Here is a 13,608-nt window from a genome sequence, read left to right on the forward strand (position 1 = left end):
GTCACACAAGACAGAGAGGGCGGGACCTATAAAATATCGTGCGGCCAATCCAATCGGATTTCGGTAAATGAGGTAACACCTAAAACATAAGACATGAAAAATCCAATCGGGTACTGAGACATGGAGACCAGCTTCCCCAAAGAGGTGGGATTAGTGTTTGTTGTTGTTTAAGTGTTCACTCTGAGGATTTAAGATTTGCGATTAAGAAGCTTGGCCTGGTAAAGTGTCAGTCGTTGAAGGGGTTTTTCTAAATATACAAATTTTCATGATATTACAATAGGATGACTTTTAACGTAGATTTATTTCCGCCCACATAAAATCCGTTGCTGGGGAGACGCCACACATACAATAATCAGCTGCACGCCAGCACAGATTAAAATACTTGCTGGGGAACTGCACAGTACTTGCTGGAGAAACACCACAGCAAGCTAAAATAAAGAGAGGCAGGATAGGAGATCTTCAAACAGACAACACATCAATCAACAGCCACACAGAACAGGATAAATGTAATATTAATTATACTTACTGTATTGTCATATAAGTTTCTATTTTTATTATTATTTTACTTTAGGCTTCTTGCAAAAATATTTTGGACAAAAAAAAAAAATTAAGACAAGAAACAGAATGAGGTCAACGTCCCTTGCTATTTAATATAGACTGTTCCTACTAATATTTATGCACTACTGTTCTAGCGCCCGTTATTGTAGCGGGCTTAATTTCTAGTTTGTATATAATTTTCTGTATTACTCTTGCCACTATATTTTTCATATACTACATTTTACATATACTGCTAAAACAATAAGAAGCTTGTGAATAATGTAGATTCAGTCATCTCAGCGAGAAGAAAGCAATAATGATGGAGACAAACAAATTGTTTATTTTCTTTAAGGACATAAAGACAATTATCTTTGTTGTGAAATATCATACAGTATATGGATAAAGGAAAATAAAAAAATAGACTCAGATTAAAAAAAAAACTGCAACTGATTTGTGATTATTAATGTAAATGTAATGAGCCCAATGAAGACACTTACATTGCATGTAATGATATTAAAAACCACTGCATTTACATAAACCAGAACTGTAGAATAAAATCAATATGTAACTCAAAATGCAATGGGATGGCATTTCAGGATTATAATTTTGCTTTAGTAAATTCACAAAAACCTTGCTAAATTTTTTAATCTGACTGTTATTCCAAACAGGTGAAAAAAGAAACATCTTGATATAGGCTAACTTTAACAATATATATATAAAAAAAAGATACTTTAGACACAATTAGTACTTAAAACAAATAAAAGACCAGATCTAGATCTTAACTTTAACAATTAAATTATCATTTCAAACTTCAGTCCTACATAAAATTGTACAACTTTAATAAAATTCCAAAAGTTAATCATCCAATATATGGCCCTCCCGACAGCATGACTTTGAGGGGGAGTTGGATTTACATTAATCATGCATAATTTAAAGCTTATTAAAAGAGTATTTTGTTGACGTGACTAATTTCTTACTCATGCTCTGCTGTCTATGTTTTAACTTTTAGAAGTACAAATCTGCATTTCAAATGTGATATAGTGTCACAGGTCTTATATTTAGATTTGTATTTGAGCAGTGGTAAACTATCCCCTTAATGAACTTAACTGCTTAAATCTCTCAGCCTCCTTTAAAACTGATCAGTAGTGTTGGCAAACATTATTTTTTATTGCTACATATTTTTGTTTCTGGGTTGTAATTAAAAAAAAAAAAAAAAAAAACAAAAAAAAAAACACCCTAGAATATTGGACCTTTTTATTTCAGGCACTTCTACCCTATCTGTCTTTAATTAATCTTTGCTGAATAAAATAATTCAACAGTATTTCATGTGGAGCTATAGTTAAATAAATTAAAAGTCAATTCAAGCGAGCTTAAAAAAGATGTAATATTTACCAACAGAACTATATAAAACATTGCATTATAGAGTGTTCACTTGCCTCCAACTCTGTGCCGCTCAAGGGATCCCGTTTGTGGCAAATTGGAAATTGATATAATGCTATCACCTCTCTCCCAGCCATCATTTCGCCGCAAATCAGGGTTACTGGAAAGTGATTGAGATACAAGTTAGTCTATATAAACAAATATTATAAAAATCAGATTAAACTAAACAACTTGGTGAAGGGCTCTGTAATCAAAAAAGGGTTCATTTTCCAATAAACATGAGCTTCAGCATTCAGAAACCAACATAAATAGAAAAGGAATGTCAATCTTATGATCAAAGAATTAAGGCGAAGGTTAAAGATAAGGTTTTTAAGACAGTCAAAAGACCAGCAAAGATCTATGGAGGTGAGACATGGGCAGTAAAGGGAGCGCAGGAGAAGTTTATTATATATATATATATATATATATATATATATATATATATATATATATATATATATATATATATATATATATATATATATATAAATAATAAGAAGAATAGAATAAGAAATGAGACAATCAGAGATACAATAAAAGTGGGAGAGACATCTAAGAAAGCACTGGAAAGTAGGATGAAGTGGTATAGACATGTGATGAGGACAGACAATGAATATGTCAGCAAAAGTGCAATAGGAATGGAAGTACAGGGGAAGAGAAAGAAAGGAAGGCCAAAGTGGAGATGGGTAGATAAAGTAAAAGAAGATCTGAAGGAAAGGGGCTTGACTGGTGAGTAGGTACAGGACCAAGCTGTTTGGAGAAGGTTGATCAAGCACACTGACCCCACATAGAAATGGGAAAAAAAGAAGAACAAATGTCACAAATGAAATGCTGTAACTTTATTGATTAAAACTGCCTTCAAGACAGCAGAGATGCTGGAGAATCATAAAAAAATAAGGTATGCATGCTTAATAGAAGACTAGCCACTTCAAAAAATAATGTTCCAACCATGTATGTGTCAATCAAATACCAATGACAAGTCACAAGGCAAAACATTAATTATTATTTGATCTGTAGATTTGATACAATCATACCTTTATACAATAAGGCAACATGTAACTCTCTTCAAATTTCTGCTTTTCTAAATGCAGATAACCCTTTACAGTTTAGCTGAAGGCAGCCATGAAAATTGAAACATATATGTTTATTGAAATAGAAATTGCATTACCTTGGTTCAAGTTTTTTGTGTGGCAATGTTGACTAAAATAGCACGTAAACATTGCAAACACTTATGTACCTTAACATCACTGACATGAAGCAGTAATTTCAACGGTTCTACAAAAATAGCATTAAGAATCAACCGACTAAAAACTTACTTGTTTTTAGTACCTTTTGTCATATTTATTCCATAAGCATTAGAATTTAAGAAATGCATTAGAATTTTCAGTGTTCCATTGAATCCTACATAGTCATTATTTTAAACCACCGATGCAAGTATGAGGATGCTCACATTTTAAAAAGTAGAACCAACATACTGTATGTGATTAGTAGCACTTGTGTAGAAAAATCAATCTCATTAGCATAAGAGAATACAAAAAAGACACCTGAACATTTCATAAAATCCTTTTGCTGGTCCATGTAACTATTTTCAGATGAAGATGGTTGTCAGTTTCCCCTAGTGCCCCATCGACTGTTGATCTAGTCTGTCATGCATAAAACTAGGCTATTTGTCACACAATAAATAGCATGACAGTTACTTACTTGCACAATTGATATATTTTATAGAAGATACAGACTAACATATTATAAACTATCTTCTTGCAGAGTCTCTCTTATTAGGTCCTGAGTGTGTAATGACTATACCCATTAAAAAAATATTTCAAAAGCAAATATATATAGAATCTATCATGAAATAAATTAGATTGTTTGAAAACAACCAAAGACCTGTGACTAATGCTCTGACAGACCTCTCAGAAGACTATTTAAGAATTCTTCTAGTGTGGATGATAAACATGTAGATTTTAGTAAATTTAGTAGATTTTATAAGTCGAAGATTTTTGACATCTCACATATATTATTTGTGCAATTGTTATGGTTGGTTTTCATATTTTAGCATAAAAAAAATTCACACAATGTACTTTACTTAGCAAAAGGGCAGTAGAAGTAAATTGATACATTTCATAAGACTGAGAATCAGCTACATTTAATTCACATATTATGGAGGGAAGAAAAAATATGTTGAGATCTTTTTTCCAAAATTGAAAACTTGTACAGAGTGATTCAAAAAGATTCATCCAATTTCAAAGTGCCATATTTTTATGGTTTCCTTCAGTCTGCGAGGAGATGGCGACCCCTAAGCAAAAAACATTTTGCATTCTCTGCTTCAATAAGAGTGAATCCGTCATAACCGTGCAACATGATTTTCGTTGGCAGTATGGCAGTGAACCTCCAACAGCTCAAAGCATTTGTCGTTGTACCAACAGTTCCAAGAAAAAGGTTGTTTATGGCGAAGACGTTCAATGAATCTGAGCGAGTTTCCAATGCAGCCCAGGCAAGTCTACTAGATGTGCCAGCCGAGAACTGTCACTCCCTTATATGACTGTTTGGCATGTCTTGAGGCGATGGGTTGGTGATGAAACCATACAAATTACAATGTTTGCAAGCCCTAAAACCTGAAGATAAAAAAAATGTGGAATTTTGTGACTTTATGCTCGAGAATGCAGAAGACGACAATTTTCATCAGCGCTTGGTGTTCAGTGATGAAGCCACTTTTCATCTAAGTGGTAAGGTGAACTGTCACAATGTGAGAATATGGGGTGAAGAGAACCCCCATGCAACAGTTGAGCATGTGAGAGACTCCCCGGAACTTAATGTTTTCTGTGCTTTGGTATTAGCTAAATGTTTTGGGACTTGCTAATAAGATGTTAGAAAACCACAATTTCATCATCAATACAATGGAATCTGGTACATTTGGCTCAAAAATGTTTTTGTCTTATTCTTAAAGCAAGCAGTGCTTTATAATCTTTTCAAACATTTTAAATCTGTTACTTACCCTGTGTGATCTATAATAAATTGTCAGAAAAATTTTTAATCTCACGTTTGTAATTGTACCCTCAGACATACTGATATGCAACCTCCAATGAAAGTGAGTCCCTACTTTGCATCTGTGTCTAGTATTGCTGCTGGATCAACTGTTATTTAGAGGTATAAGATACATTTGATTTATACTTACTGGTATTTTCTATTAATATTATGGAGAAGAGGTGGAGGGTTTAAACAGACTATGGGCCATATATTGCAATTTAAATTAAATATAACCATATCTTTGCAAACTAAGTCCTAACATTTAAAATGAAAATTACAGCATGTAATTTTTGCTCAAGACCTAGCGAACTTTTTCATTGCAATCATTGGGGGTTATATTTTAATGCTTATGCATAAAGGCAATGTAGACAGATTTTAGGATCATTTATAATAAAAAGAAGAAAACATTTTAGGACTGACTGTCCTAAAATTCTGAAATAAAGTGAGATTTAAAAAATATATTATATATATATATATATATATATATATAAAAATCAGACAAATTCTAACCTCGCTCTAACCGCCTGCCTTGTGCCAGATGCCAAACTGGTGTTAAGTGCTGTTGCAATGGAGGTGGTTCGCTGTGGAACCTAAAATAATCAAAAAAAAAAAAAAAAAATTAGGCATACAACAGTTATCCACTGGAAATTCAGCGTAAAGTAGACAATATCAACTTTGAGGGCAGAGAACATACCATTCTTGAATTTCTGGAATTAAAATACTTAACCTTAGCAGGCAGATCATGTGCATGATTTTAACAGGTTGTTGGTATTTTACCTTTGGTGGCTGTTCAGTATCTCCTATCTTCACCCAAGGGCTTCTATCATTATCAGAGGGCCTTGGTGGAGGAGTGGGCATCTCAGAAGTTGGGTCAGAATTCTGACGGACCATCTCCCCACGTGAGGCGTGTCGGCCAGAGGGACCATGAACCGGACTGGGTGCTGGGTCTTGTGTAGGGAAAGCAGCAAGGTTCCTCGTAGGCTGATCTTGGAGTGACTGTGAACGGGGAACTGGGGCACCATATGGCTTTAATGGCACTAGGTGAGCCATCTGCAACTAGAATTTAAGGAAAACAGATTCAAAGTTTATCTATTCTCCAAACCAAAACTTAAACAAAAAAGAGCCTTATTCTATTACAGAGCTTATCCATTTGTGGGCTCAACATATGACTCCTAATCACAGTCATTTACCTTGTTCTGACCACCTTGTGGCTCTACAGGGCGTTGCATGGGTGGAGTCTGTGCTGCTTGCGTAACCCCTGATTGAATGGATTCTGATCTTGACTGCAAAGATGGGTCTGATACAGTAGTGCCCATTTTCGGCTTGGTACTTGGAGAATTCTGTCGGTTCAGCTTTGAACGTTCCTCTACCTGATACAAAGACATTCAGATCAATCAACATGGTATTCCTTTATTAACATTAGCCTTTCATGGGTGGGGCGTTTGGGAGGCAAGGGTGATTTCTTTAAGCAATATTATATATTTCACTACAAAAAGCTCTCATTGTTCAGTTCACCAGGAGCTCAGTTTAGTAACAGTTTCTGAAAAACTTTACTCAGTAATTTTCTAGCTAAAAATGTTTCACATAAACCTGTAAAATTTTGAATTGAGCAGTGCTACATTTTTGTACTGAAATGTAACTTACTTTTAAATACACTAGTGAGTAATCATTTCTTAAACTTGCTTCAGCTTGATAGTGTTCAACAATCATATCTCCAACTTCAGATTGGAAAAAGCCAACAAATTTACAGAATGCAGCCTTACATAATTGTTATATTAATGAAAATGATAAGTTTAGAAAACATGTTATTAAAAAAGCAGCCAATATTAAGCTCATATCAGTAAACGTTTCTTTGATACGTCAATAACAACAAAAATCAAAGCAAAAATTGCAAATGCAAAAGATGTCATTTTTTCTGAATTTGTGTTTAAAATTCAGCTTTTGTTAATGTAAAATTTTGAGGGCTGGGAAATGATTAAAACTTAACTGACTGCATAAATGTATGTAATTACTCACAATTAACAACATCTAACATCAGAATATGCAATTTAAGAATATATAAATCATGAAGCAGATACATACTGAATCACAAAATTAATGATGAATAAACACAAAGGAGTTAAAAAAAAATTAATGCCATACTTAAATGGCAAACTAAACAATGACCTTAGACCTGAACTTTTAACAAAATACTACTTGAACAAGTACAACCTAAATTTGAATGTCTTCCCAAAAGGCAAGTTGAAAAGAAGGCAAAAAGATACAGAGGCCAATGTATTCATTCTCAAATTGGCAGGGCATATTAGACACATGCGTGTCAAACTAAAAATTAAGCGATCAAAACGTTTGTTGACCTTAAATGCACTGTTAAAGACTGATTTAACTGAAATACAGTGGAACCTCGGGTCACAAACGTCTCGGACCACGTACAAATCGGGTTACGACCAAAAAGTTTGCCAAACTTTTGCATCTGTTCACGACCATACACTCGGGTGACGAACAAGCCAGTTTCCCTTCCGGTTCATACGCGCCAATGATTTCCGCACATGTTCAGTCTCTCCTTGCGCATTCCCTGTGCAGCGAGTGAGCGAGAGAGAGAGCGCGAGCGAGCTAACGAGAAAGAGACAGAGAGAGAGCGCAAGAGAGACAGCTGGCTGTGTAAGGCCGAGAAGGCAGTTAAAGAATGCACCGGGCTCGTTTTTAAAGAGACTGCTTCAAGCATTGTTAACCTCGTATTTACTGAAGACTTTTATCTATTGGATTTTAACCTCCACTTCACTTCTGTTTTGATGGGATCATTTATTTATTGAAGGATTCTGAAAGCGCTATACTTTATTTAATTTGGACTTTGTTTTAATTGTCGTTTTGTTAATTATATAAAAAAAACTTGGCACTTTTTGCACCACCCGATTGCTCCATTGTAGTGCCACACTGTCGTGCTCATCTGTAACATTACCGACGATGACGGGTTTAAGGGCTCCCGGAAGTGAGATGGGAGCATGCAGCAAACCTGCATCGTCACAGACTTTACCACAAAACTGTAATCTCCTCTCCACCTAGTTCCTCCTCACTTCCTTCATGCCAGAACTTGACTCATGCAAGGTTAGTTTTCTTGGTTGTTTATGGTTAGTTTTTGTATAAATTACGGATTTTTCAAATGTTCATTTTTTTTTCCCTGTGTTTAAAACTCATTAAAAAAAATGTTTAGAGCGATCGGTTCGTAGTGTGCATTGTTGCAATGTTACTTTTCTTGGTTGTTTATTAAATTACGGATTTTTCAAATGTTCATTTTTTTTCCCTGTTGTTAAAACTCATTAAAAAAAAAATGTTTACAGCGAGCGGTTCGTAAGGCTATAGCGTGAATTCTTGCAATGTTACTTTTCTCTGTTCAAAGTTTTCTCAGTGTTATTCATTGTTTTTACATTTAGTTTACTATTACGCTGTGCATTCTATGGTATAATTAACTATTTTTGTGCTTAAAAATCTTTAAAAAAATATATTGACATACAGTTAGTACAGTCTGGAACGGATTAATTGTATTTACATACAATCCTATGGGGGGGAAATTACTTCGGGTCATGGCCAAATCGGGTTACGACCAGAGTTTTGGAACGCATTACGGTCGTGACTCGAGGTTCCACTGTACACATTTCTTAAATGGGTATACATTAAAACTTGTCCTAAATTGTTCAACACCATCAATTACTTGATAATTGTGTTTTTCAACTGGTATACCATAAATATACCAGTGTAGTGCAATTGAGTCCAGACCTGAGGGGGGTGCACTCCTCAGCTGGTGGGGACCTGTCTGAGGAGGACAGGACTCTATGGAGAAGTTGACATAAAAGAAACTTTGTGATCACTATTTTGTGGACACAACACTTAGAGAGTACTTTTAACAGCCAGGAGATGTGTCGGGGGCCAATCTGCCTGGGTGCGTGTTCACCTGTGACTCTCGCAGATCCAATGGCCAGTGGGCATACAAGTTGTAAATGGCAATCTCTTAAGCAGCTTTTTTTGCTGCCCCCTGTCCCACTCCTATGGACAGTTTAGCACATCAAAGAGATTTAATGTTTTTGTGGTTGGTAGAAACATCGTGTACTTTGGAATTTTTTGGTTTACAAAAAGCGTACCACCACAGAAAAAAGCCTGGAAAACACTGCTCTACCTACACCTTTGCTCCAGGCATGCTAAAAAAAATCTTCATTGCTGCTAGTGCGCTTAAAAACTGACAGCATACATTATTTGGATGGTTATGTTGTATTCTTTGAAAAAATTAGCAAAGATACTACAAAACGGAATAATGGGTAGGGATAATCGTTACACTTATAATTCATGGACATTTGTCATTATATTAGGGAAGTCAGCACTGTAAGCTATCTCATGTTTATTCTATGATTCAGATCCCTATATATCCCTCTAGATCTCTATACATGTAGTCATTCAATGTCTGAAAAAATAAACGAGGTATGATTACAACAGCATTTCAACAATATTTTCTATTTTCGGTAAGGACTTCAAACATGTGGACCCTTTGAATGTAATTGGCCTTGTATTTGTATGGAATACAAATAACTATCTTTAACATAACATATAAAACAACTAAATTTAATAAAAATAAAAAAAATATATGAGTAGGCCTATTACATTCACATTAAGTAAAAGAAAACAGAACCATCTGAATAAAACTAAAAAGTGCACTCCTTTAAAATGGTCCCATCAGAAAATTTTTATATTGCCCCAAAATCTATGCTACTTTAATTGAACATTCATTTGAATTCTGCTGGGCTGTAAATGAATGCGAGAGGACTCTGGTAGAACTGTCGTAGAGGGCTCTCAGTTTGGTTATTTTACGTGCCCTCACTTCAGACTGCCATGTATGTATTTGCACAAATGATGTATGTTTTCTCTCATAATGGCACTTAATAGTGCTACTTTTTACTAAAGCCACGGTTTCAGAACACATAAGGCAAACTGGTTTTGAACTACCCGTAGGAAGAATGAACATGTATTAGTTTGTCAATTTATCTTTGAAAGTTCAGTTTTCTGCATCTACTTTCCTTTTTTCGGAACAAGTCATGCTCCATGTCGCTTTTTCGCTTCTGTTAATTCCTTCTGCAACAGTTACATGTTTTACCCATGCACTGTAACAATCACACTGATTCGCTCTCCCTTGATTGACACGAATAGACGTGCTTAGCTCAAGAAATAATTATTAAAAAAAAAAAAATTGCTGTATGATTGTTGTCAGTCATTCATTCATTGATTGATCAGAAATGCGGCATTCAGTGATGCCTGTACTAGGCATATTGGTTTTAGCACCACTCAAAGATATCTTATTTAGCAGTTATGTGAAATGACATACATACAATCTTCTTGCAGGAACATGAACTTAAAAAAAAAAACCACGCAATTTTTTCTTTGTAACTACCAAACTAGCATTGTTTAGTGCTATTTATTGACATGTGGCATATTGTTGTGAACCGCACAATTTTAAACCTTTAAACATATTTCATAAAAATTTTAAAATACAAATAAAATTTTAAATACAAGTACCGGATGTGTATATAATTATTTAGGTACACACTTATTTCTATTATTGTTTCATAAACCAAAGTACTGTTTGAGGGGTTTGCCTCATGGCCAGCCCTGGATGTGACAATAATTTTTAAAGTGTTAAATAGGGCTCGTTAATCACAAAAGAATTAATGCATTAACTTTCCCATGCCTAAAAAATTTGTAACACAGCTCAAGTTAGATTACACCATGCCTACCTGTATACTTTCATACACACACACAAATACAGTGATACCTTGAGATACGAGTTTAATTCGTTCCGTGACCGAGCTCTTAAGTCAAAATGCTTGTAACTCAAATTAATTTTCCCCTTTGAAATTAATTGAAATGAGATTAATTCGTGCCAGCCCCCAAAAAACCACCCCAATTTTTTCTTAAATGTATTCAAGATAAGAAAAATGCATTTATAATGAACAAATATTGTATACAAACAAAATAAAACCTAATACATAAAAGAGAATCTAAAGAAATAAACAGATGTTGGCAAAGCCGATTAGCGTATTGTAATGTTTTTTTTCTTTCACATCACTTTTGCTTAACTTAATTTTCTTTTTCAATAGTTTTTTCCTTTTTTGCCACGCTTTCATCACTTTCATTCGCAGGGCGTTTCAATAGAAACCTGTCCAAGGAGCTTTGTTTAGTCCTCCCCTTTAGTATGTTTCTGAAATGAGTTAGGCAAGTGTCATTAAATAGTGCGGCTGCACGTTCAGTTTCTTTTCAGTAAAGTCTGGCATTAGGCAAGTGACATTAAATAGCAGCACTGCAAGTTCAGTTTAATTTCAATAAAGTCAGGTGTAAGGCAAGTGTCATTAAATAGCGCGGCCGCACGTTCAGTTTCTTTTCAATAAAGTCAAGCGTTAGGCAAGTGTCATTAAATAGCACCACTGTATGATCAGTTGTAATTTTTTCAGGGTGTTTCTTTTCTTTAAAGTTCGAAACTTTTTCCCACATTGCAAAGACTTCCTTAAACTCCTCCGCGATACAGATCTCCTGCAGAACCTCCGTATGTTGCTGCGTATGTAGTTCCGTCAACTCCTGTCATCAGTTCCTAGGAATGTGCGGGGACAAGCTCTTTGATGGCTCGTATTTCGAATTTTGGCTCGTAACTCAAGACAAAAAAATCGACCTAGTGACGGCTCGTATCTCAAAAAACTCGTACATTGGGGCACTCGTATCTCAAGGTATCACTGTATATTAAAAAGTATTAACCCCCTTGGAAGTTTTCACATTTTATTGTTACACAACATGGAGTTTCCTTTTGTGAATCACTATCTGTGGTTGAGGGTTTTTTGTTTTCTTTTTTTCCCCCCCAAAGACCCTAGGAGCTAGCTTATCTGTGGCAATTGCCCCTGGTATGGTTACCCAAGAAAAATTGGTCATAAGTGTGGGATCAGACTAAGTGTGGTTCACATTGACCCCTATGAAAAATGAAATCAAGGACTCAGTAATTTCACCTGAAAAAGGGAAACTGGGGCCCTGCTCTGGAGTTAGATTGGATAAGAAGCTTGTTGACGAGCACCTGGTGGTCTGGCCCTTACCCATGTGACCCATCCAGACACAACCCAAAAGAGCAACATGGGTCCTTCCTCCAGTGGACATACCACCTGCAGGAAGAGCCATACGAGGGTGGGGTATTACGGCTTCAGGGGCAGTCGAAGGCAATTGCCTTAGCAAACGGATCCTCTGCAACCAAAATTGATTCTACAGACAAGAAATGTGACCTCTCTGGCAGGGAAGTAACCCAAGCTAATGTGGGAGGTACAGATGTGCTTTCTGGATATTGTCAGGCTCACCTCAGTGCATAGCATAAGCTCCAGAACCAACTCCTGGAGAGGGGTGGGAATCTATTTCATTGTGGAGTTGGCTCAGCTCAATGCATGTCCATGTGCATTGGGACTTTACCCCAGTAAAAGAAACCATCAGACTGAAGGTCTTTTGAGCTTGGTTAGCTTTTGGGACTCAAGAGATAGCTGACAGGTACTAACAGTGCAAGCGGAGAGTGCTGATGGCAGTTCTGGAAGCAAAAACACGAGTATGGGGAGGAGTTTGGTAAAGCTGTAGAAAATGACTTTCAGTAAGCCTCAAAGTTATTTAGGCAAACCGTCAGATGACTCAGGAGAAAGAAGCAGTACTTTGCCCATGTGGTTTATAGCAGAGATAGAATCCTGCTGACTTTACCTAGGGATATAGCTGGGTGGTGGTAAAAAAAACCCAAAACTACCTATACTGTATACCATTGATAGACCTTCCTTTGAGAAAGCAAGAGTCAGGGGACTCAGAGAATGACTCAGCCATCAGTGAAGCTGAAGTGGATCAGGTTTTCTCATTAAAGCCCCTTGCAAACACAATTTATGCACCCTCTGAAACAAAAATTGCCTGTACATGTGTTAGTCTCTTACCTCTCTTGCCCATGCTGGTTTGTTGCTGGGATCAATACTTTTATTGTAGTGGTACAACTGTTGCTTCTTATCTTGCTGCTGTTGCTGCTGCTGCTGCTGCTTTTGCTGCTGCTGTTGCAATTGAATTAGATAAAGATGTTCCTGCTGCAACTGCCTCTGCAGCCTTTCTGACTGGCGCTGCTCCTCCAGCTGTTTGCGCTTATATTCCTATTAAAGAAACATACATGCAGCACTGTTAATAACAAAAAGCAGCACATACAGTATTTGATCACACATTGCTAGAGTTGAACCCCATTTTTACTCTATTATGTGAAAATGTCATGGATCTTTATATGCTAATGTATGCGTTTGTTAAAAAAATACATTTAAATAATCCAACTTATAACTAAGCATATATTTGCAAGTTAGAAAGCAGATCAACACTTGATGTTTGATGTGGACTTGAATCAGATCAGCGACTGTTATTTTATTCTTTTGCTAGTTATAGATAATCTATAAAAATAACAGCATGTTCACAAATAAAGGCATATATGAAATTATCAGAAGCAACATGCTCTGGACACTTGAGTAAAGAAAGGTAAAAGATTCTAAAATAGAAACCTATCTGTTATGATTAAGTGCGGCCTATGTTAATCACATGCACACTCTGTAT

The 13,608-nt window shown here is 35.9% G+C and overlaps 1 protein-coding gene across 4 annotated transcripts in view; it reads right to left on the minus strand.

Annotated features, from left to right (window-relative positions):
- The window catches only part of mink1 (misshapen-like kinase 1), a 264,519-nt gene that overhangs the window by 88,969 nt on the left and 161,942 nt on the right, over positions 1-13,608 (minus strand). For all 4 annotated transcript variants that reach the window (XM_028798142.2, XM_051924055.1, XM_028798141.2 and 1 more), the window contains 5 exons: positions 12,957-13,163; positions 6,171-6,350; positions 5,758-6,036; positions 5,491-5,570; positions 1,974-2,077 (listed from right to left, as the gene is read on the minus strand). In XM_028798142.2, the coding sequence (XP_028653975.1) occupies positions 1,974-2,077; positions 5,491-5,570; positions 5,758-6,036; positions 6,171-6,350; positions 12,957-13,163 (850 nt within the window). The remainder of the gene's footprint in view (positions 1-1,973; positions 2,078-5,490; positions 5,571-5,757; positions 6,037-6,170; positions 6,351-12,956; positions 13,164-13,608) is intronic.

Source organism: Erpetoichthys calabaricus, chromosome 3 (genome assembly GCF_900747795.2).
Source record: "Erpetoichthys calabaricus chromosome 3, fErpCal1.3, whole genome shotgun sequence".
NCBI lineage: Eukaryota > Metazoa > Chordata > Cladistia > Polypteriformes > Polypteridae > Erpetoichthys > Erpetoichthys calabaricus.